General features: G+C 37.2%; 2 protein-coding genes across 2 annotated transcripts; one reads left to right on the top strand and one right to left on the bottom strand.

Annotated features, from left to right (window-relative positions):
• Positions 1-290: 290 nt before the first annotated feature.
• On the bottom strand, positions 291-4,545 carry gcat (glycine C-acetyltransferase). Its single transcript, XM_046865502.1, has 9 exons — positions 4,233-4,545; positions 3,319-3,449; positions 3,123-3,224; positions 2,265-2,411; positions 2,011-2,165; positions 1,705-1,787; positions 1,119-1,290; positions 748-869; positions 291-609 (listed from the first exon to the last, which is right to left on the bottom strand). Exons 1-9 carry the CDS (start codon positions 4,450-4,452, stop codon positions 458-460), a joined length of 1,284 nt encoding a protein of 427 aa, XP_046721458.1. The 5' UTR covers positions 4,453-4,545; the 3' UTR covers positions 291-457.
• A 1,480-nt stretch (positions 4,546-6,025) lies between these two features.
• LOC124397168 lies at positions 6,026-12,194 on the top strand. The gene is made up of 4 exons (XM_046866687.1): positions 6,026-6,048; positions 6,130-6,354; positions 7,908-7,982; positions 11,175-12,194. Exons 1-4 carry the CDS (start codon positions 6,026-6,028, stop codon positions 11,527-11,529), a joined length of 678 nt encoding a protein of 225 aa, XP_046722643.1. The 3' UTR covers positions 11,530-12,194.
• The last annotated feature ends 11,261 nt before the right edge of the window (positions 12,195-23,455 follow it).

Raw genomic sequence — 23,455 nt, 5'->3', positions numbered from 1 at the left:
TTGAGAAATCCCCTGTAACTATCTGTCAGCATCATATTATTCTAGAAATCATTTTTATTATAAAAATTAGGCTAAATGTTATGCTTTATTATTCAGCAATTTACTTCATGTATGGAGAAGTTAACAAAAACTATTTAAATGACATCCTTTTTAAACAAATACACAATGAGTAAAACGTGACAGAATTATGAATGTGTTTCAGAAGACATGGACAATAATCAGATTACTTTGAGTGTTTTATATACATATATTAAAACAAACAAACAAAAAGGCAAAAACTGCAAATAAAATATTGAGAAAAGCGTTTATTAGTGCAAACTTGTTTTCACCCTCAGCAGAATTGTCAAACTAATATTAAGTCCCTCATTGTAACAGTTAGTTTACCCAACTTTTCTTGTCAAGTAATGCAGGTAAAGGGATCCAGTTCTACTAATATTTTAGAGAATGTAGTAGAAATCTATGATATAACTCCATGCTTTCGGCCAGTCTGTATGAAGGCCTCTACGGCACGATCGATGTCTGATTCAGTGTGTGCAGCTGAGATCTGGACTCGGATACGAGCTTTTCCTTTGGGAACCACGGGATAGGAGAATCCAATTACATACACTCCTGAGTTAAAGAAACATGATAGAAATATATTAGCTGAAATAGGCACATTCTGTATATATTCCCTTTTTTTATCATCATCACCTTGGACATTATTATTACAAAAAAATACTAATAATGCTGTTAAACCAGAGGTCTTACCAAGTTTAAGCATGTCATCAGATATGATGGAAGCCAGGCGAGCATCTCCAAGCATCACAGGACAAATGGGATGAGCCGTGCCTGCGATGGTGAACCCTGCCTGTGTCATGCTGTTTCTAAACCTGGTGAATGTAATTGGAAACATGTTTTCATTCAGTTTTTATTTTGGCCAAGGTGTTATAAAACATACAAATCTGGATTAAGTACTTTGACACAAGAGCATTCTAAAAAAATGTTTATTTAGCATAGGGATCATTCTGTGACAATTTTTTACTGGTTGCCCAACAACAGAAAGCTTATCTATCTGCCACTATGAGATAAACCCTAGCCTGTAAAAGTCTCCCTTTAGAGCTCCTTTAATTTTGTCCTACCTCATGGTTTTGGAAGCCATGCTCTGTGCAATTTCATTAGATGCCAGCAGTAATTCCACTGCACGAGTGGCAGAGCCCACCACCGGCGGTGGAAGAGAATTGGAAAAGAGATAAGGACGAGAACGCTGCCGGAGTAGGTCAATTAATGGTTTCGGTCCCACTGTGTAACCACCTGAAAATTTGAAAGGACTTCTTTATGACTAAGCATATAGCACATCAAAAACAAATATTAAAACACACTGCAAAGTCAATACTGGTCCTCACAAAACTATGGTAGCATTCCATTAGCAAACTTTATTAGCCCTCTCATTCTTATACGTAAACCTGCTACTAAATACAAAATTGCAGTTACAAGATGTATAAAAACATTACTGATTAATTAAAATGATAAATCCAATTTATCTTCTGAAATTACAAATACAGCAATGTAATTAACATTAACTATTCACATTTTATGTGTGTGAATGTCGATGATGAAAGTCAAAGAGATGTAGGGGGAAAAAAACACACATACACATAAATCAATATCCAAAACATCACCAGACCCACTTAATCTGGAGATGAACCAAGTTGTAGCAAAACGTACCTGCTGCTCCACCAAGAGCTTTTCCCAGAGTAGAATTCACTATGTGCACTCTGTCCATTACCCCCAGCAGCTCATCAGTACCACTAAGTAAAAAAAAAAAACGTTCTTAGGATTATTACACTAAACAGCATGTAAAGTAATTGTCCGACCTTCAGTGAGAGAGTTGTTTTTAATAGCAGGGTGATTATCTAAGACACTGATGAATCACAAATCTAAAATTTAGCTGTGCAGTACACACTGTCTTTGATAAGATAAATAAATACTATACATTTAACAAGTGTCTCAAAATCTTCTTTTTCTACTTACCGGCCACGAGGCCCCAAAAATCCAGTTGCATGGCATTCATCGATAAAGACCAATGCTCCATACTGCTCAGCAAGATCGCAAATACCTACCAGAGGAGCTACATCACCATCCATAGAGAACACTCCATCAGTTACTACCAGCCTCAGGCGGCAAGACTACAAATGGAAAAATAAGGAGTATGAAGGGATTTAACAGTGAACTTATTTGAAAATCAGTGCCTGCTTCTGAATATAAATACAACAACATGTTTCTACCTGGGACTCCTTCAGCTTTTCCTCCAAATTATCCAGGTTCATGTGCTTGTAACGGAACCTTTGTGCCCGACACAGTCTAATTCCATCAATGATTGAGGCATGGTTCAGTTCATCAGATAACACAGCATCATCCGGGCCCAGCAAAACCTAGAACAAACAAAAAAGATTTACATATTACATTTAAGAATATTTGACACATATAGATAGCCTGGTTATGCATATATAGCACAATATTATAAAATCTCAAAGCTTGGCAAATAAACTTTCTTTCGGCTTCTCCCGTTAGGGGTCGCAACAGAAGAACATCCGCATGTTTGATTTGGCTCATGTTTTTACGCTGGATGCCCTTCCTAATGCAACCCTCCCTATTTATCCGGGCTTGGGACCGGCACTGAGTGGCTGGGGTTGGTTCCCTGACCGGTGATCGAACCCAGGCTGCAGCGATGAGAGCGCCACATCCTAACCACTAGACCACCAGGGACAAGGCTTGACAAATGATAACTGCATTACTGTGGCTACCATACTAAGCAATAGTTCTAAAATTGCTCTCCTTCTAGCAAGCTCTTGCCTCTCGATATTGTGTGTGAGATGCAGCAGTCGATTGTTTCGGATGAACGAGTGCACACTCTGGAAGTGTGATGCACTACTATATAGTGCATTTAAACATACTTACAAACTTACATATATAGTAAACTGTTTTTGAGGCCATATGACTACTGGGCAACTATCAATAAAAAAAATCTAAAGGCCCAGACACAAAATCAGCCCAGCTAAGCCCTTGAGATGATTATATTAACAACAGAATGAGACATAGAGCATATCTCTTATAATAAATATATGTTTGGATAGTTGAAGTACCTCAAAGAGGCCAGCATTGGCATCAAAGCAGCTTGCATACAGGATGCAGTCTTCTCTTTCATGGAATTGAGCTAGCTTCTGCTCCAACTGCTTATGAAGATCCTGGTGTAAAAAAAATAAATATTATTTGTCAAGTCACAAGTTACAGTTTCTTAAGTCATACTTAGTTTGTTTTCCAAATGATCTCCTTCTTCACCTGTGTCCCACAAATGAACCTGACTGAGCTCAGCCCAGCTCCATATTTCTGTAGTGCTTCAATTCCAGCCTGAATGACCTCTGGATGACTGGACAGGCCCAGGTAGTTATTAGCACAGAAGTTTAATATATCTGAAATGTGTACAGACATAAGAAAATAACAATCACATTAATAGGGGTACACATTAAAAAAATAGGGGTAAATTGCAGACAGCCATTAGGACAAAAAAGGTCAACGAGTTTGTGTTTACAGAACAAATGAGAAAACTAAGCTGTTGTGTTGACATTTTTTATAATGCCATTGTGGCTCTTTCAACACAAGAACAGAAAACAACAGACCTGCAAACCAAGCACGTGTAGCTAATGGGCAAAATGGTATATATTTTCTTGCACAATGAGAGATTCAGGAGAATACAGTATTAAACATCATATATTCTTGGTCAAAACAGTTTTGCTTTAAATACAGTGAAAAAACTCGTTGACATTTGGATAAGATTTGTAACTCATTTGCAGAAATTAAATGATTATGTAACAAAAACAGGTCTGATGCAATGGCAGAAAAAAAAATGGAAAGACCTTCCATGGTAGTGTTGTGACATTCCTGCAATTTCCTGCACAATTGGGTAACAATGTCTAATCAATAATAAATGTTTCATTTGAAGCTTTTGTCATTATCTGTGGTGTTAAAGTCTTAATTTAGGGTGGTCACCCTTATGTACATATGAAGAGTTATTATATTTTTGTGTGGTTCTCTCAACATTTTAAGATCATAAAGTATTTTTCAACATAAAAAGCATATGCTTGTGTGCCTTCAAGACTTCTATCAAAGTTGAAAGTTAAGCAAATGTTCCAGATGCAATGACCAACTTTAATTTCGTGATTAAAGTCGTTTTCCAGTAAATGGCCACCGCTCACCGCCACGACTTCCCTCCACGTTGATATGCGGTCCCTGACTGGATGTGATCACTCTTTCCCCCTTCCACGTCCCGGCAGCGCGGATCGTCTCCAGCTCGCCCTCCAGCACCGACCTCGCATGCGCGATAGCGGCGTACCCTCGACTCGATACTACATTCCGGCTCTTCAGGTAGTCTCTTAGAGGAGATTTAAGCTGACCAACAATCGCCCGCAGTGCCATGACGCTTCTGCTGTCAAAGCCGAGAGGAACGAGTACCACAAATCAACAGTGGAGCTGGATGACGCAATTGCACACTAACCTACTAATAAGTACACATAACCAGTGTATCTCTCTGTTTCCACCTATTACTCCATACTCTTTACTTTAGTGCGTTAGTACGCGTGTACATTCTTGTGGGTGTAACAAAATTCCACCAATCAAAAGAAGCGTGGGCGTGGTCTGAATGAACTCTCTTCAAGCCGCGTTTGCACCACGAATAACCCAAGATTGTTTTGTGTGTCACGCGCATAACTGAACACAATAACGTGTATATAATAATAATAATAATAATAATAATAATAATAATAATTATGATGATGATCATTATTATTATTATTTAATTGTATTTCTTTTTTTTATTTGATCACATAAATAATAATAACAGAACTCAATTCACCATAATGCAGAATCAGTAGGAGTTTAATTTATTGATGTATAGGGAAAATATGTGATTAAATCACCATACAACCATACAACGTGTTTCTACTTTCTGGTAGGGGACTCCTTTTTTAAAAGACCTTTAACCGTACACTAAACCAGACGGACGCTGCGTGGATGCTCCTTTACGTATTACGTCATTTTGGCGGGAGTTCTGCACGCGAACGTATTGCGTCATTTGAGCGGGAAATCTGCCGGCGAGTAGCTTCTGTACCCCAGTGCCGGAGAACCCGCAGCATCTTACTAAGAGAATTGGACCTTTTGGCAAATTCCTTTTTTTATTATTTTGATTTAGTTTTGTTTGTTGCTGTGGCTAACGATGCGTTTATGCAATGCAGTTTATGCAGCGCATTTTGGATGTTACACTTTGTGTTTAATTTATTTGAAGAGCCAAAATGGATGACACGATGCTGGTACATAATTTAATTGAAGGTAAGTAACATCACATGTCACTTGATTTGCAGCACTTGCAGTAGTCAGAGAGAGAGAGAGAGAGAGAGAGAGAGAGAACATTGTGTGTGTGTGTGAGAGAGAGAGAGAGAGAGAGAGAGAGAGAGAGAGAGAGAAAGAACTGTGTGTGTGTGTGTGTGTGTGTGTGTGTGTGAGAGAGAGAGAGAGAGAGAGAGAGAGAGAGAGAGAAAATTGTGTGTGTGTGTGTGTGTGTGTGTGTGAGAGAGAGAGAGAGAGAGGAGAGAGAGGGAGAGAGAACAGTGTGTGTGTGTGTGTGTGTGTGTGTGTGTGTGTGTGTGTGTGTGTGTGTGTGAGAGAGAGAGAGAGCATAAAAGATACCACCTGACCAACTTATTAATTTATCGCGCATTTCACAATTGGTTTATTTTTTATCAATTTATGCTCGGGAATGTAACCAGTTAGACTGGATAAATAAAAATGTAAATTAATAACTCCGTGTAAACAGCTGACCAAGAAATTATTTAGTGACCAGTATTAGGCGTAAATCTAAAATAATAATAATAAAAAAAAAACAGAAATCATTTTACTTTGTTTAATTTTACTTGTGTCAACATTTTGAGAATCATCTACACACACACACCACTTCCACCAGTGGGTGGGCCAGGGCTGACACCACACTATCAACATGGGTAACAAACATAACAATATGTACAATTATTAACATTCATCTAAACCATCTAAACTGACAAATTACAAAAACAACAGTTTGTAAGTAACTTTATTGTGAAGGCAAAATAAAGCAATTATTAAGAGTTACACACATTGGACAGATCTGACATGGCAACCTGTAGGAACCGCCCTCCTGTCATACTATTGGATAGCTGCAATCTGCGTCAAATTACAATGTATCGCGCGAAAATCTGAGACCTGCGGAGTATCGGAGGAAACACAACATCAGAAACTTCTCTCTGGTCGATCCCGTTTAAAAGCTTATTATGCCGTCAGATCGCAGCGGTAAGTAGTAAAAACGACGCCGTGCTTCAGCGTGTTTTTACTCGAGCCGCGTTGAAGTCCTCAATCTCCGCCGATTTTTGGTCGTCGTTTGCTGTGATCGACTTCCAGGAAATCCCCGATTTAAACACACCGAGTTTAGTGCTGTTCATTACGGAATATTTTCTGTTTTTACTAAAAGTAAGGACGAGACATCGGTATTGTGGTCGTGTGTTATTGTTAGTTTTAGCTGCACCCATAGCGGATCGCTTTAACTGTGTATTATGTCCTGGGTTTTGCAAAGTTGGGCAGTGAAGAGGTGTTTAGTAATGTACGTACGTACATGTTTCTAATACCTGTGCCTTATCCAAGTAGTTTAATTTTTTGGGAACCCTTTGGGAACACACTGTTCATCCAACCATGGGTTTTCCCCAACCTCCCTGACTGAAGTCTTACTCCCCTTTTCTCTCTATCTCGATTCTCACTGCAGCTGGGTCTGTGTGCTGTCTGTATGAAGTCTGTGTGCTGTCTGTATGAAGTCTGTGTGCTGTCTGTATGAAGTCTGTGTGCTGTCTGTATGAAGTCTGTGTGCTGTCTGTGTGCTGTCTGTATGATGTCTGTATGATGTCTGTGTGCTGTCTGTATGATGTCTGTGTGCTGTCTGTATGATGTCTGTGTGCTGTCTGTATGATGTCTGTGCTGTCTGTATGATGTCTGTGTGTCTGTATGATGTCTGTGTGCTGTCTGTATGATGTCTGTGTGCTGTCTGTATGAAGTCTGTGCTGTCTGTATGAAGTCTGTGTGCTGTCTGTATGAAGTCTGTGTGCTGTCTGTGTGCTGTCTGTATGATGTCTGTGTGCTGTCTGTATGATGTCTGTGCTGTCTGTATGATGTCTGTGTGCTGTCTGTATGATGTCTGTGCTGTCTGTATGATGTCTGTGTGCTGTCTGTATGATGTCTGTGTGCTGTCTGTATGATGTCTGTGTGCTGTCTGTATGAAGTCTGTGTGCTGTCTGTATGAAGTCTGTGTGCTGTCTGTATGATGTCTGTATGATGTCTGTGTGCTGTCTGTATGATGTCTGTGTGCTGTCTGTATGATGTCTGTGCGATGTCTGTGTGCGGTGTCTGTGGGATGTCTGTGTGCTGTGTTTTTGTTTTTGTTTTTTTTAACTTTGCATGGTAAAAACATTAAAAAGTTATGGTGTACATAGTCCAACAAGTTTTGGTATCATAAAAGCTTTTAAATCAGTTCATTTTAGTGGGATAAGTCTTCTTTGGTTACAGTGGTAGAAATTACCCACCATTATAAATGTGGTTCTTTTTTAAATCTCTTTATTATTGTGTCTTTTAAACCTTAGTAAAAGTACTATTTAACCTGGTACAAGGCCTGTGATTTATGGTCTTTAAGATATGATTAATAACCTTAAAGATTACAAGAGATAATGTGACTGGTTGTTTGTTTTAAGAATCATACAAATATGATTAATGACAAACTATTGTTTACCGCTTTTTTTTTGCATTCTAGAGAAATAGATTTTCCTAAATGTGCTGTGCTTAATTCTTATTTTTTGATCTAGTTCACTGGTCCTCTTGGATTCGGTGCAAGCTAGAAGCGGCCCTTCGATTCCTTATGTGTTGCAGTGGGGAACCTGGTAAAAAATTTTTTTTTTTCACATATTGTACACAATATTGTTGTACAGCAATTAATTGTATTACACACAACAGTAGAAAGTAGCTGTCGTGTAGCAAGCACAAACTGGCCTTCTATGGTTGACAAATAAACTTACTGGACACTTTATAAAGCACACTTGTACACCTACTCATGCAATTATCTAACCATCCAGTCCCGGGGCTGCAGTGCAATTTATAAAATCATGTATATATAACCTGCAGCTTTGAGTAATGTTCACATCAAATATCAGAATGGGGAAATATTTTTTTTAAGTCAGGGGTCCTCAACCAATGTACCATGGACCAGTACCTGGCTGTGGATTATTTGGTACTGGGCCACACTGAATTTTTTTTATGCATCATCAATTAAGCTTCCACTGATTCTGCATTATGGCAAGTTTTGTTACATTTTCTTTATACATGTAATAATCGAATAATATAATATGTATAATAATGTCATATGCATGTTATTGTATGTAGTTATGCATGTGATACACACACACACACACACAATCTGTTTGCACCCTGGAACTGGCCCATGGTGCAAAAAAAAGTTGGGCACTGCTGGCCAAAGTGATTTTTATCATGCCATACTTGGCTGAATGTTTTTAAATGTTTTTTAAATGTCTTAAATGTTTTTATAACTGCTAATCTCCTGCAATTTTCAAGCACAGCAGTCTTTAAAGTGTATTAAGGCAATACAACCTATACTGATATTGGGTAGCTGCTTGATTCCTTGCTGATTTTCTCAGCCCTTAGTCATATTATGTTATGCTAATTCTTCTTCTTGTTTTTCTTCTTCCTCTCCTTCTTTTTTCGGCTTCTCCCATTAGGGGATCCACAGCTGATCATCTGTCTCCATACATGTCCTCTAAATCTGCCTCTTTTAAGCCAACTACCTGCATGTCTTCTCTCACCACATCCATAAACCTCCTCCTTGGTCTTCCTCTTTTCCTCCTTCCTGGTGGCTCCATCCTCAGCATTCTCCTACTGATGTACCCCATGTCCCTCCTCTGCACATGTCCAAACCATCTCAATCTTGGCTCCCTCATCTTGTCTTCAAAACGTCCACCTGTGTGCACCTGTTCTCCTCCATCTCACAACCCACTTGTGGAGCATAAGCACTGATGACATTTATCATCATGCCTTCACCTTCCAGCTTCACATTCATCACTCTATCAGAAACTCTCTTCACCTCCACTACACTCTTACTACACTCTTCCTTCAGAATCACCCCTACACCATTTCTCTTTCCATCCACACCATGAGAGAACAGTTTAAACCCACCTCCAATGTTCCTGGACTTATTCCCTTTCCACTTGGTCTCCTGAACACACAACATATCTACCTTTCTCCTCTCCATCATATCAGCTACCTCTCCCCTTTACCAGTCATAGTAACAACATTTAAAGCACCAACTCTAACCTTCACTCTCCTCCACTTCTCCTTTCCCTGGTGTCTCTGTAGACGTCTTCCTCCTCTCCTTCTCCTCCTTCAGCCAACAGTAGCCCAATTTCCATCTGTACCCTGTCGGCTAACAATACCTGTGGTGGTCGTTGGTAACCCGGGCCTCGACCGATCTGGTATGAATTTCTGATTTGTGAGCCGCATATTTGATTTGGCACATGTTTTACGCTGGATTTCCTTCACAACACAACCCTCCCCATTTATCCAGACTTGTGACCGGCACTAAGAGTGCACTGGTTTGTGCAACCCTAATGGCTGGGTTATGTTATGCTAATTAACAGACCTAAACATTTGTCTCTGAAAACCAGAAATGACACTCTCTCTGTATTGCTCTCGATGTTTATTGATATTGCAAGAGTCCAAATCGAGAAAGACCACGAAACATACGCTGCTTACAGTTGTACACAAAATGTTTCTTTTAAGTGAAGAGAAGCTCATGTGCAAATGTTATAAAAGTCTAGTAGACTAAGTGCACGAATGTGTAAACATTTTCGTGTCCACAATTTTAATCAGTAAAACAGCTTTAGTGAGATTCTTCAGTGAGATTCTTATTGTTACAACTCTTAATTGGCGGTTGAGCGTATCTAAGTTAATGTTAATTTGTGTAAGGTTTTTATTAGTTAAAAGGTTTTAGGGTCATCTGTGTGAAATAGTCTTCAATTTTTCTTAAACAGTTTTGGAGGTGCTAAATATCATTAACAAGACATCACAAAGGTAAAATAAATAAGAAAGAAAAAAGCGTGAAAAAGAAAGTATACCTCTTATACACTTTAATTTCTACAGTTTTACATATCAGCATATAATTATCTGGTCCTTATTAGTTTAAAAACTCCACCTCTGATGAACATTACATGACATATTACACTGTCATCATTTATTTGTTATATGTTTTGTAGCCACAGGATCTGAGTGCCTTGTGTTATTGAGCTCACAATATACAAAAAAAAATTCTGGAATCAAATGTGAGGCCGACTATCCCACAGATAAAGCTTGGTCGAAATTGGGTAATGCAACAGGACAATGATCCCAAGGCACCAGCAAATCATTGTTTCAATGGCCTGGTCTTTAATCTGACTGAAATGCTGTGGCAGGACTTTGAGAGCAACTGCCCACAAATCTCATTGAACTAAAGCAACATTGTAAAAAAAAGTATTGCTGCTAAAAGTGTTTCTGCAATCTATTGAATTATGATTTGTACTTAATTTTTCACACATGGTTTCTTTAATCTGCCTTTTTTTATTAAAACAATGACTGTGTAATGTCATGTTGTTCATCTAAGGTTGTATTTCTCATTTTAAGATTGCTAAGGTCCAGCTGATTATGTCCTGATGGGTAAAACCATATGGCTATAATGCCTTCTTGTGATTTTTCTGTACAATTCAGCACTAATCAGAACAGTCACTGGCCTTTTCTGTGTTCAACACAGGCTGAGCTTGTTTGTAAATAATTTGAGTTATATAGTTTTATATGAGCTAACCATTTTTTTATTAATATTTTTTTTTTATTAAAATGCTTTTAAATTGACTATCAAAACTTGATAGTGTGTCAGATTTATGTATCATCCAGCCCTACTTATATATTAGGGACCATCAGAGACCATCCAGTTTAGCCTCAATAAACAACTAAGCAAAGTCTGTTCAAAGAATTCAAATGTAATTTAATGTTGTCATTTTTAATCTCTACAATGCTTACATTTGTGTTAACAGGGGAAGAACAGCTTACTCTTCCTGTCCAGGAAGCAACACTGTCATTGGAAACACCTTTATACCAGAGTTCTGTGTTGCCATGGTTTTAAAGGATATTATAACTGAGGAATCATCCTGCTTACAACTGAACCATCACAGAATGGGGACACAGATGCAACTTGCCTTGTTCTACTTGCAAGTCAGGGCAGGTCTGAATCATTGTGCCTTCTTGCTGTTAGAACTTGAGTCACCTTCCAGAACCAATAAAAATGGTAGAATTGGTTCCCCCCAGGTCAATAATTTTAACTCTCATATCTGGGTGCATCTAAATGGCATTTGTATCTCTGTGTACATTTTCATGTGGATTTTACAATAATAGTATGTTCAAATATCTTGTGCATGATATCTGCAAAAGATTGAGTGAAATCTGCAAAATTATTGCCAAACTGTAGATATTATGGAATATGAAAAAAAAACATGAAATTGTCTTATGTTGTAATTTGGCTAAATTAATACATTAGAGTATGTAAACACTGAAGATCATGATAAAATAATGTTTATAGACTGTATCATATCCCTTTTCTGTACATATGTATTTGTGCTAAGCAGTGTTTGACTTTTTTCTGACTGTTTGCTTTTTTTAAAACTTTTTATATATATCTGTTTAATTCAAACACTTAGTATTATTACTTTTTGAGGTAATTAATGCACTTTTAGCTACAGCATTTGCTTGTAACTTTATTTTATATAAAAAAAATTACGGTAAATTTATCTGGTTATGTTTTTAAATTGGTATGTTGTGTTTGTGGTATATTTAATAGCTATAAAATAAGTTACAATTAAGTTTTAAAGAATACAGCAACTCAAATTTACATTAAAAGTGCTATACATATAAAACTTTCCCAATTTTTATATGTACAGCACTTTTAATGGAAATTGTAATTGCTACATTCTTTAAAACTTACAATTGTAACTATTTTCTTAAATATTTTTTTGTATAGATTGATGAAAGAATTTTTATGTGCATTTTGGAAATCTAAAGTACTGTAATAATAAAAAATAAATCAATTGTTATATAAAGAATATAAAAGAATTGTTTAAATAAAACCATTATAAAATCTTACTGACTCAATGTGTTGAATTAAATAAAAACTAATGTTCCACAGATATACATTATAATCCAAACAGAGTGATTCTCACATCAATTGTCTTTACGATTTTTATTCAATAGATATTTTTAATCTTTTTTTTTTCCTGACAAAGTGTTTAATGGTGGAAATGATGACTTTATTGTGTACAGAGAACTGATAAACTTACACTTATATTTCTACATTCTAAAAACAATATTAATAATATTATCATTGATAATAATACTTCTACAATGCTTCTGGGGTTTAACTGTAGTAGCTAATTATTATTTTGCAATGGTTTACCTTGTTTATGCACATCAATGTGCAGATTCCTACTTGACAGCACTATTGTAAGCTCTGAATCATAGTGGGCTTTTTCTTTTCTTTTTTTTAATTATATATTTATTCCTCTTTGTTGGTTGTACTTTGTTGCATGTCTATAAACTGGCTGCTATAACATGACCCTTCCCCTTTAGATTACTAATATATATATATATATATATATATATATATATATATATATATATATATATATATATATATATATATATATATATAATGTGTAAAATTAAATCATTGATAAATCAAAATTCATTATATTTATTATACAATTCGCTCATTCTTCCATACTTAAACTATTGTGTGGAAATATGGGGGAATAATTATAAATCTATTATCAAACCTATCTTCATATTGCAGAAGAAGGCTATTAGAATTGTTAACAATGTTAATTATTACGCCACAAATAACCCATTGTTTATTAAAATGAATGCATTGAAATTACAGGATTTGGTTGATCTAAGCACAGCTGTAATGATGTATAAGGTTCGCAATCTTAAGCTCCCAGTCTGTATTCAGGAGAGGTTTAAGCCAAGAGAGACTCGATATAATTTGAAAGGAATAGGGGTCTATCAAAAAAATAAAGTTAGGACCAATACTAAAGCAAGGTGTTTCTCAGTTAGAGGAGTCAATCTATGGAATAGTCTGGAGGACAAATAAAACAATCTATATCAATAAGGGTGTTAAAAAAAAATTCAAATTAAATGTGACTGGTAGTTATATTGCATTAGAATGATATTGTTCAGTTTAGTTTAAAGATCATTAAAACTAGTAGAAGGCCGGTGTATTATGTAATGATATATGGCAGTATTAGGGTAATGGAATGTTTAGAGGATAATAGACAAGGTGATTTGTGTAATGTTATTAGTAATGGCTTATATTTAAAAATATTTTTATTAATATCTTATCTGTATGAGCTGTTCATATATAGCTGGTAATATTCTTATATCTGTTTTCACTTTGCTGCTTTCTGATTACTGTTGCCTCATGTTGGGTATTTAAAATTGGTTGTAAATAGGGTTAGGCATCAATAAGTGTTTCACTTCAGCCTAAACCCCTTCAGTCATTGCTGTACTATAAAAATTCTGTTTGTATATGTTGTTATGTTTAAATGACTGAAGAAAAAATAAACTAACTAACTAAATAAATAAAATACTCTATATATCTATAGTTCTTTAATCTGTCACAATAACTTGTAATAACACATTTACAATAAGATAACTTTAACATTGTATACGATTAGATGTAGAGCTTTTCCCCCCAGCTAGGTAACAAATAAAAGGTTACTATAAATTGTCATTTTGTGTCAGTCACAACACAGATACATCAAGACGTGTACAAAATGAAGAATACAACAACAGCAAATTTTCTGTGAGCACAAACTATGGTTGAAATGTAATTGAATTTACACTTGACCCTAGAACTAATTAAGTTGACACCATTTTAATGTTACCTTGATCTTGGTTTTGTTAATAATATGACATTCCTACAGAGATGAAAACAACTCAAACTTTTCAAAAGCCATGACTGTATTTGAACCGTCATACTCAAATTAGATTTACTTATCAGACAAAGCTTTGTAGAATGAAATAAACATGTATACATTTTCATGATGTAAGAATGTAATGCACTTGTGTGTTTATTCTGAGTGATGTGTAAACACCAGGTTTGGTAAGTTTGCTCATTTCATAGCACTGCTGTCAGTGCATGGACTTTCAACAGGGCTTCTGTGCATCTGTAAGTCTGAAACATTGTTATGGCGGGGACAAAAAAATAAGAGCCACGGGCTACTTTTGTTTACATTAAGTAGCGCTATTTTTGACATACGGCTCATTTCCGGATTCCGTCACGGCATGCACTTGCCCTTCGACCCTGTTGCCTCACTTTCGCGGGAAAACTGAGTCACATGTTTTTCCCGAACAGAAAGTTAAATGGACTGCAATACTTGGGGTGGGCAACAGATCTTTGCTTTCTACTTTTTTTCGAGATGTTCATCCGGAACGTTTCACTGGCGTTTGTCTTATGAAACACAGACGCTTGTGAAACTGAAATGAAATGAAAAGTGACATGAATTGATTAAAGGTAGGTCCCTTGATCTTAATTCATTTTGAACGCAGTGTACATTACATTTGTTGAGTTTTCTAGTTTTATACTGCTCGGATCATACCCGGGATCATGACTGCTGATTTAGGCATAGAGCAATCAGAGTGTAAACAGAATGTTAACATGGTAGAGACATAACGCTTTTCAAATATTAGTAAAACAATTGCATGTCCAAAGTTTAACATACCATAAAGTTTTAACACATTTTAGACTCTTAGATGTGTGTTAGAATCAGAGATAATGATCCAAAAAAGAAAAAATGGGCAAAGCCCAAATTAAAAAAAAAAGTAAAGTAAAAAAAGAAAAGTAGGCAGAAGTACAAGGAGATTGGGCACCAGGTGAAGAGGGATGTGGCGAAAGCCAAAGAAAAGGTGTATGAGGAGCTGTATGAGAAGTTGGACACCAAGGAGGGAGAAAAGGATTTATACCCATTGGCCAGGCAGAGGAACCGAGCTGGGAAGGATGTGCTGCATGTTAGAGCAATAAAGGATGGAGATGGAAATGTGTTGACTAGTGAGGAGAGTGTGTTGAAAAAATGGAGGGAATATTTTGAGCAGCTGACGAATGAGGAAAATGAGAGAGAGAAGGTTGGATGATGTGGAGATGGTGAAGCAGAAAGTGGATAGGATTAGTAAGGAGGAAGTGAGAGCAGCGAATAGGAGGATAAAGAGTGGAAAGTCGGTTGGACCAGATGACATACCGGTAGAAACATGGAGATGTTTAGGAGAGATGGCAGTGAGGTGTTTAACAAGATTGTTTAACAGGCTTTTGGAAGGTGAGAAGATGCCTGTCTTTAAGAATAAGGGAGATCTGCAGTAACTACAGGGGAATGAAGTTGATCAGTCACACCATGAAGTTATGGGAAAGAGTAGTGTAAACCAGGCTGAGAGAAGAGGTGACCATCTGTGAGCAACAGTATGGTTTCATGCTAAGAAGAGCACCACAGATGCTTTATTTGCTTTGAGGATGTTGATGGAGAAGTATAGAGAAGGTCAGAAGGAGTTGCATTGTGTATGAGGATTTAGAGAAAGCGTACGACAGGGTGCCGATGATCACAGTATCATCCGCAAACATCATAGTCCATGGAGACTCCTGTCTGACCCTCCATGGACTGTGATATTTGCGGATGATATTGTGATTTGTGGTGAGAGTAGGGAGCAGGTTGAGAAGAGCTTGGAGAGCTGGAGGTACACGCTGGAGAGAAGGGGAATGAAAGTCAGTAGGAGTAAGACAGAGTACATGTGTGTGAATGAGAGGGAGTGGTGTGGTTGCAGGGAGAAGAGGTGGAGAAGGTGGATGGGTAAATACCTGGGGTCAACAGTGCAAAGTAATGCAGAGTGTGTTAGAGAAGTGAAGAAAAGAGTGCAGGCAGGGTAGAGTGGGTGGAGAAGAGTGGCTGGAGTGATTTGTGATAGAAGAGTATCTGCGAGAGTAAAAGGGAAAGTTTATAGGACTGTGGTGAGACCTGCGATGTTGTATGGACAGTGGCATTGGGTAAAAGACAGGAGATGGAGCTGCAGGTTGCAGAGCTGAAGATGTTGAGATTTTCATTGGGAGTGACGAAGATGGACAGGATTAGAAACGAGTTGAAGATGATGTAGGTTGTCTGTCAAAAATTTGGAAACACAAAGTATTTTGTTGTCTTTGAGACACATCCAAATACACATCCAAACTAGGTAAATTAACAGTATGAGGTACTGAATAAATATATAAATACACAAATGTTAAACTTGGTTTTCATTGAAAAACCCTCCCTTAGCATGAAACAGCTTTGCACATTCTTTGCATCTGGACAGTGCCATATTTAAAAATTCAGCTGCAATACTTTGCCATACCTCTTTTAAACTCTTTAAAATGTATTAATTGTATATTGTTTTCTGACATTGGGATCCAGTTCATCCCAGAGCAGTTTAAAAGGATTTCGGTCTGGTGACTGGGCAGGCCATTCCATGATAGATAACACTTCACTTCACTGTTTGCTCTCTAAATCTGTAATGCTTACAGAGCTTTGACATATGCTTCTGTCCTTGTCTTATCATATGGTGAATTTAGTTCTAATTAGTCGCAGTCCAGATGGAATTGCATATCGTTAATGTATGGGATTGTAGCCATGTTGGTTCATTATTCCTTTCACTCCAAATACGCCTACAACATTCCCTGCTCCAAAACAACCTCAATCTATCAAGCTCCCACCTCCATGTTTGACTGTGGGTTTGAGGGAGTCTGGTTGCATCTTCTCTCCTGTTTTTCTATTAGAGCATACCTAACAAAGTTCATATTAAATTTGGACTCCTCTATCCACAGAACTTTCTTGCAGTCATCCACCGTGCAATCCTTTACTTTTCTAACAATAAAAGACTGTGTTTTCAAATTTTTGACAGGCATTGTAAAATTTATATTAATACATATGAATGCAATTTTTATATATGTTTGAATTATCTTTGTTTACTTTATTAGGAGCACATGTACATCTTAGACTGATAGGCCAATGTTTTAATATATCACGATAGTTAAATTGTCTAGTTGTTTGGCCTATTTTATTTTCGTTAGAAATCAAACAGTTTACACAATAGCGCTTTATTAAGCAGTACAATTTCCACATGAGCATTACTCAGTTTTTATATATCATGCTATGTTTGGCCTTCATTCATGACACCAGAGTGTTTTCTTTTTTCACGTGCTCGTGCATCACTGTGGTACTTCCATGCCACACAAGCGCCGCTTTGCATAACCTTCAGGTACAGTTTTCTTTTTTGCATTTAATATAAAATGCTCTTATGCTTTGGATGACTTGAGATGCACACGTGTTTCTGCTAATTTCGCAGGCGGCTGTTATCTTGCCTCATGCTAACCCAAAACCTGAGCAACCCAACTAATCGGTATTCGTTAACGACAAATTTTATTATGGATTATTACCGTTGTTGCAGCTCTGCTTTATTCACTTATACTGAAAAATATCTTGAACTTCTGTTTATAAAATGTGATATATAATCAGATATGTAGTTCTGGCCTTGATTAGTCAGAAGTGTTTTATGAATATCTAGACATATGTAAATATGTAAACTTATTTTTGTTTAGTGTAATACATTTTGGTTATTTCATTTTGTTTTGAATTCTACAGATTAAATGGACTGTGTGTGACTATAGATTTTTTTTGCATAGATGGAAAACTAAAGTATAGCACATGCACAAAAGCTGAAAAATGTATAATCTCAAATAAAAAACCCTTTCCTGTATACATTTCAAACAATGTGGAATTCAATATTGATGTCTGATTAAAAACCGATTCATGATGAGATACTTTAAGAAGAGAAAGCTCCAGATTCTACAAAACTCACTGTACAAGTACTCTCCATTAAAAAAAGATTTTTCTATAACAATGAGAAACCTGGTATTTCATAAGCACTTCTTTAATCTTACCCTTAATGCTTAAGAAATCTTTTATAGGAATCAACACCCAAGAAATTTCACTGTCACTGCTATTCTTCAATAGACAGTTTGCAATTGCACCTTTGTTTCCAACCACAACACAAATGTTAAGATGTTGTCAGCTGTAAGAAAGCGCTCTATTCCGCATGAGATGACTGCCACATAAAATGTACATTTGATGTGTCAGGGTTTTTCTGACATTTCTAGTATTCTGATTTCATTTTAAGATTATGGCATATTGAGTGTAGATAATGAGAAGAAAAAAAATCTAAAATCTGAACCATTGATAAAAAGTGAAGAGGGTTTAAATACTTAAAATATATATATATATATAAATATATATATATATATATATATATATATATATATATATATATATATATATATATATATAAATATATATATATATATATACACACACACACACACACACACACACACACACACACACACACACACACACACACAGTAAATCTTCTCAAGGGACAATAATATAGAAATTAAACTTGGATATATTTTATAGTAATCAATGTGCAGCTTGTATAGCAGTACAGATTTACTGTCTTCTTAAAATAACTCAACATATAGCCATTATTTTCAAAATAACTGGCAACAAAAGTAAGTACACCCTAAAGTGAACATGACAACATTTCCAAAGTACTGCTTAGATAGGTTCCTCTTCGTGACATCACTGAGCTGTTGAATGTCAAAACTTTAACCCAAGAAATATTTTTTATTATGAACTTTTCTTCTGAATATGGAATTTTCCTAATAAAATAAACAAATAATCATGCAAGGAACATCTAATGATAATGATGTATACACAGATCTAGATATACCTTCTCCCTTTGATAATAAAACCCTCCCAAATATTGAGCGGGGAAAACTGCTCAGCACGCAAGAGCCCACGCGTCACACACGGGGCACGAGCGTAAGCGTGAGCGCGAGCACGAGTAAACAGGAACTTGCACATCTTGTAGCCCGGCGGTCTCGCGCTGTGGGGTGGGTGCGGTGATGTCTAATTTACAAGGTGAGATAATTAAACACGTGTACTTCAAAGACTTTTTATTTCTATATTTGCTGATTGATTCGGAGCATTCATTCTTATTTCTTTCCAATATCATTGCATTTGTGGTCTGTCGTTGGTTATGGAAGATGAGTATCTAACTGGCATCCATTAGGATTTACCGCGTATTGAATTACAATCGATGGATTAATATCAGCATTTGGCGACATGACTTCGATCTGCGGTCGGGGTTAAGTTTCTTCAAAGCCGCTGCGGGTGTAAAAGTGGGAAGGCGTGATTCTGAAACACGTTTCTGGATTTGTTTAGAAACTCTGATGATGCGATTCATGTCTGCTTTCTAGCATGACCGGCTGACTTTATATCTTGTTTTATTTATATTTTTTCCACTGCCCAATTATCATAAGTAGTAGTCAGAGTAACGGGTTTGGCTGTAGAAAGTATTCAGGATAGCTATAGACAACAGCACCGGTGAAGTTCAGTCGAGTTAAGAAAGTGTTCTGGCAACACGGGGTTCAAGAAACTCCCCCCGCAACACGGTTTTCAAATGTGTTGCCAGATTACAATTTATCACGCATCAGTTAAAGTCCTTTCCTACTTCGAGTTTAAGTGTTTCTTGTACACCTTATTAATTCTAGTACATAATTTGTACACGAGTACTTTGTTTTACAATATTTTGTTATTAACTGTAATAGTAATGTTCTGCAATGCACATACAGTATTTTGTAGGTGTACTGCTTATCTTCTACAAGACTGTGCCATCTCCATGACACAAAATCCCCCCTGACAATTTATACAGAATGTTAAAACTCGTTGTGTTTGTGATGATTCTCATTCATCCACGTGTGGTTATGACAGTTGAGTCATGTCAAATGTTTTGGATTGAAACATTTCACTTATTATCTGAGCAGTTTCTTTAGTCTGACGGATGTGGGCAAGATTACAAAATGTGTATGCTCCAGGGGTCGTGTGAAATTGGGTGGCACCCCGGTATGACAATGTTAAAATCTACAGTCTGTTCATGTAAGCAGCAACTCCGCACAACAGGAAGCGATCTTATGTTGATTTTATATTCTTGTGTAGCTGTAGATGGAAGTCAATTTAAATGAAAGTTATTTGTGACTGCAGCTTTTGGTGAACTCGGACCTGTCAAGTGGTGTTTACATACAGTTAATGAATGTAAAATATGATAATTAGAAAAAGACACAGCAGTCAGGGAAATGCAATTTCTGTCTGACTGTGCCTTTTTTTTCATGACACTTATTATTTCCTCCCTTCTTTTTATTATTATTATATCAGTATTGGTATCAGTATCGGTGGTGTGTGTATCCACTTTGTCCACTTGCCTGCTACCACATACATATATACTGTAAAGTTTATACATTACATTACTGTAAATTGCTCTGTTTTTATCATTTTGTACTTTAATTTGTTAAATTATTAACATCCCATTACTGCCCCATACTGACTACTATTCTACTGGGAAGGCTAGGCCATGTCTCGACTTATATAGCAATGTGTGCCGATGCCCTGGTAAGAAATACCAAGAAAATTGTGTCTTGCATATAATCATGCACGTTGGTGGTGGCATCATGGTCTGGGGCTGCATGAGTGCTGCTGGTACTGGGGAGCTGCAGTTCATTGAGGGAAAACATGGATTCCAAAATGTAGTGACTTTCTGAAGCAGAACATGATGCTCTGCCTTCAGAAACTGGGCTGAACCACAGTTTTCCAAGATAATAACGACCCCAAACACACCGCCAAGATGACAACTACGTTGCTGAGGAAGATGTTGGTAAAGGTGATGGAGTGGCCAAGTATGTCTCCAGACCTAAACCCTACTTAAGCATCTGTGGGGCATCCTCAAACTTAAGGTGGAGAAGTGACATGTGTCTAACACCCAGCAGCTCTGTGCTGTCATTTTAAAGGAGAGGAAGAGGATCCCAGCAACAACCTGTGCAGCTCTGGTGAATTCTATGCCCAGGAGGATTAAGGCATTGCTATATCACAATGGTGCTCACACAAAATATTGACACTTTGGACACAGTTTTGACATGTTCCTTTAGGGTGTACTTACTTTTGTTGCCAGCTGTTTTGACAATAATGGCTGTATGTTGAGATTTTCAGATTCACTTTTGTGAGATTCTGTACATTCATGATTGCATCAGGGGGTAACATGCAGATACAGTGATGGCATTAGGGACCTGTTTTTCTGTTTTCAAATGGAAAGAAATATGTACTTATTTCAACCTGCAAAATATTTGTGTCTCTACAGGTACTATTTGGAGACTGCGGACGTTCTGCCCACGTCCTTCAGGTAGGCCCAGTAAAAAAACTTTGTCTTTACCAGTTTAATAAACTTTTGCAGGTGTCTAACAATACCAGTATTTTAGTTTATTGTTCTTATGGCTAGTATATTAAACTATTAAACTGTTGGTCATAGCCTGTATCATTGTGATTAATGTATATTTGTTATTCATTTTTAATAAATGTTAATAAGTCTACATTTTGTTTACCGCTCTTGTGTTGTTAACTATATTCCCCATGTGTTAACAATAGGTGAGAAAGTGAAAATTTCCCAACATTTCTAGGTAGACAAGGAGTGTATATATATGTTTTTTAATTTACCAGCTATCCAAGAGACTCTTCAAACTGCTGGTCTGCCATGACTGTTCACTGGAAGAATCTAGCCACACTAAGTGATATGTTCTGTTTAACCAACACAAAGCTAAGCACATACAGTTATTTGTAGGTGGACTGTTTATTTTGTCTAAGACTGGCAAGCCCTAATTGCACAAAATTTCCTCCTGACAATTGGCACACGAGTGTTCGAGCTCAGTCCTACATTTGCATGCAACTTTTTCGGATACCTGCGTGAAATTGGGCGACCCCCTGTCCTTCACCACTGCTAACAGAAAAGGGCTCAGAGCTGATACTTAAGGCAGTCCAACCCCCACCTTGAACCAGTCTGTTGTTCCTACTGCGCCCTTCCACATTCCTCTCCTCAAAACCATACCTACCCATCACTTCCTCATCACCTCTGTTCCCTTCACCTACATGCCCATTGAAATCTGCCCCAATCAACAATCTTTCTTTCCTAGGTACCCCCCTCTTTTACCACTTCCTCTAACTCACTCCAGAATATGTCCTTCTTCTCCATCTAACAACCCACTTGAGGAGCATAGGCACTGATGACACTTATCATCGCCTCTTCATCTTCCAGCTTAACGTTCATCACCCTATCAGAAACTTTTTTACCTTCACTACACACTTACTGAACTCTTTCTTCACAATCACCCCAACACCATTTCTCTTTCCATCCACACCATGAAAGAACAGTTTAAACCCACCTCCAATGTTCCTGGCTTTACTCCATTTACACTTGGTCTCCTGAACACACAACATATCCACCTTTCTCCTCTCCATTATATCAGCAACATATCCCTTTACCAGTCATAGTACCAACATTTAAAGTACCAACCCGAACCTCCACTCTCCTCCACTTCTCCTTTCCCTGCTGTCTCTGCAGATGTCTTCCTCCTCTCCTTCTCCTCCTTTGGCCAACAGTAGCCCAATTTCCGGTACCCTGTTGGCTAACCGGGGCCTCAACCGATCCGGTATGAAATTCTCTTTCGTGATCCGCATATTTGACTTGGCAGATGTTTTACGCTGGATGCCCTTCCAAACGCAACCCTCCTTATTTAACCGGGCTTGGAACCGGCACTAGAGAGCACTGGCTTGTGCAACCTTAATGGCTGGGTTGGCAACTTGATATGACAATGTTAAAATATACAGTCTGTTCATGTACACAGTGACACTGCAAAACGGACAGCTTTATGATGTTGATTTTATATTCTTTAACAGCGGGATGCTTCAACATCACTGTGCGCTAAAATGAAGTCATTTAAACAGAAAGTTAATTGTAACCGCAGCTTTTGATGAACTCTGACCTGCGGATCACGTGAAGGAAAGGGACCAATAGAAGGTGTGAGGCTCTTCAGAAAGTGCATGAAGAAAGTCGTGATTTCAATTGCAGCGCACACAGTTAAAGAATATAAAATATTGATCATGCACAAAAGGACATAGCAAACATCATTTATTGTTGGCTGTGCCATTTTTTTTTTAGTTGACACTCATTAGTAGTAGTAGTATTAAAATTAACAAAAATAATGTCTTGAAGTATAAGTAATTCATGAGTTATTAAGTGGTCTTAAATGCTACTTAGAATCTTGAAATGTGTTAAAGGTACAGTTGTATTTTTTTTTATTTAGCACACA

Source organism: Silurus meridionalis, chromosome 14 (genome assembly GCF_014805685.1).
Source record: "Silurus meridionalis isolate SWU-2019-XX chromosome 14, ASM1480568v1, whole genome shotgun sequence".
Lineage (NCBI taxonomy): Eukaryota > Metazoa > Chordata > Actinopteri > Siluriformes > Siluridae > Silurus > Silurus meridionalis.
This window is presented reverse-complemented; position numbering and strand designations above follow the sequence as displayed.

Excerpts from the sequence above, each read along its gene's own strand:
- gcat (XM_046865502.1), bottom strand. The coding sequence starts at position 4,452 with ATGGCACTGCGGGCGATTGTTGGTCAGCTTAAATCTCCTCTAAGAGAC. Across the intron at positions 1,788-2,010 it reads TTTTTGGGGCCTCGTGGCCG|TGGTACTGATGAGCTGCTGG; the intron begins GTAAGTAGAAAA and ends TTTTTTACTTAG. Across the intron at positions 610-747 it reads TGATGACATGCTTAAACTTG|GAGTGTATGTAATTGGATTC; the intron begins GTAAGACCTCTG and ends TCTTTAACTCAG.
- LOC124397168 (XM_046866687.1), top strand. The coding sequence starts at position 6,026 with ATGGGTAACAAACATAACAATAT. Across the intron at positions 6,049-6,129 it reads GGTAACAAACATAACAATAT|GCAAAATAAAGCAATTATTA; the intron begins GTACAATTATTA and ends TTTATTGTGAAG. Across the intron at positions 7,983-11,174 it reads GTGTTGCAGTGGGGAACCTG|GGGAAGAACAGCTTACTCTT; the intron begins GTAAAAAATTTT and ends TTGTGTTAACAG.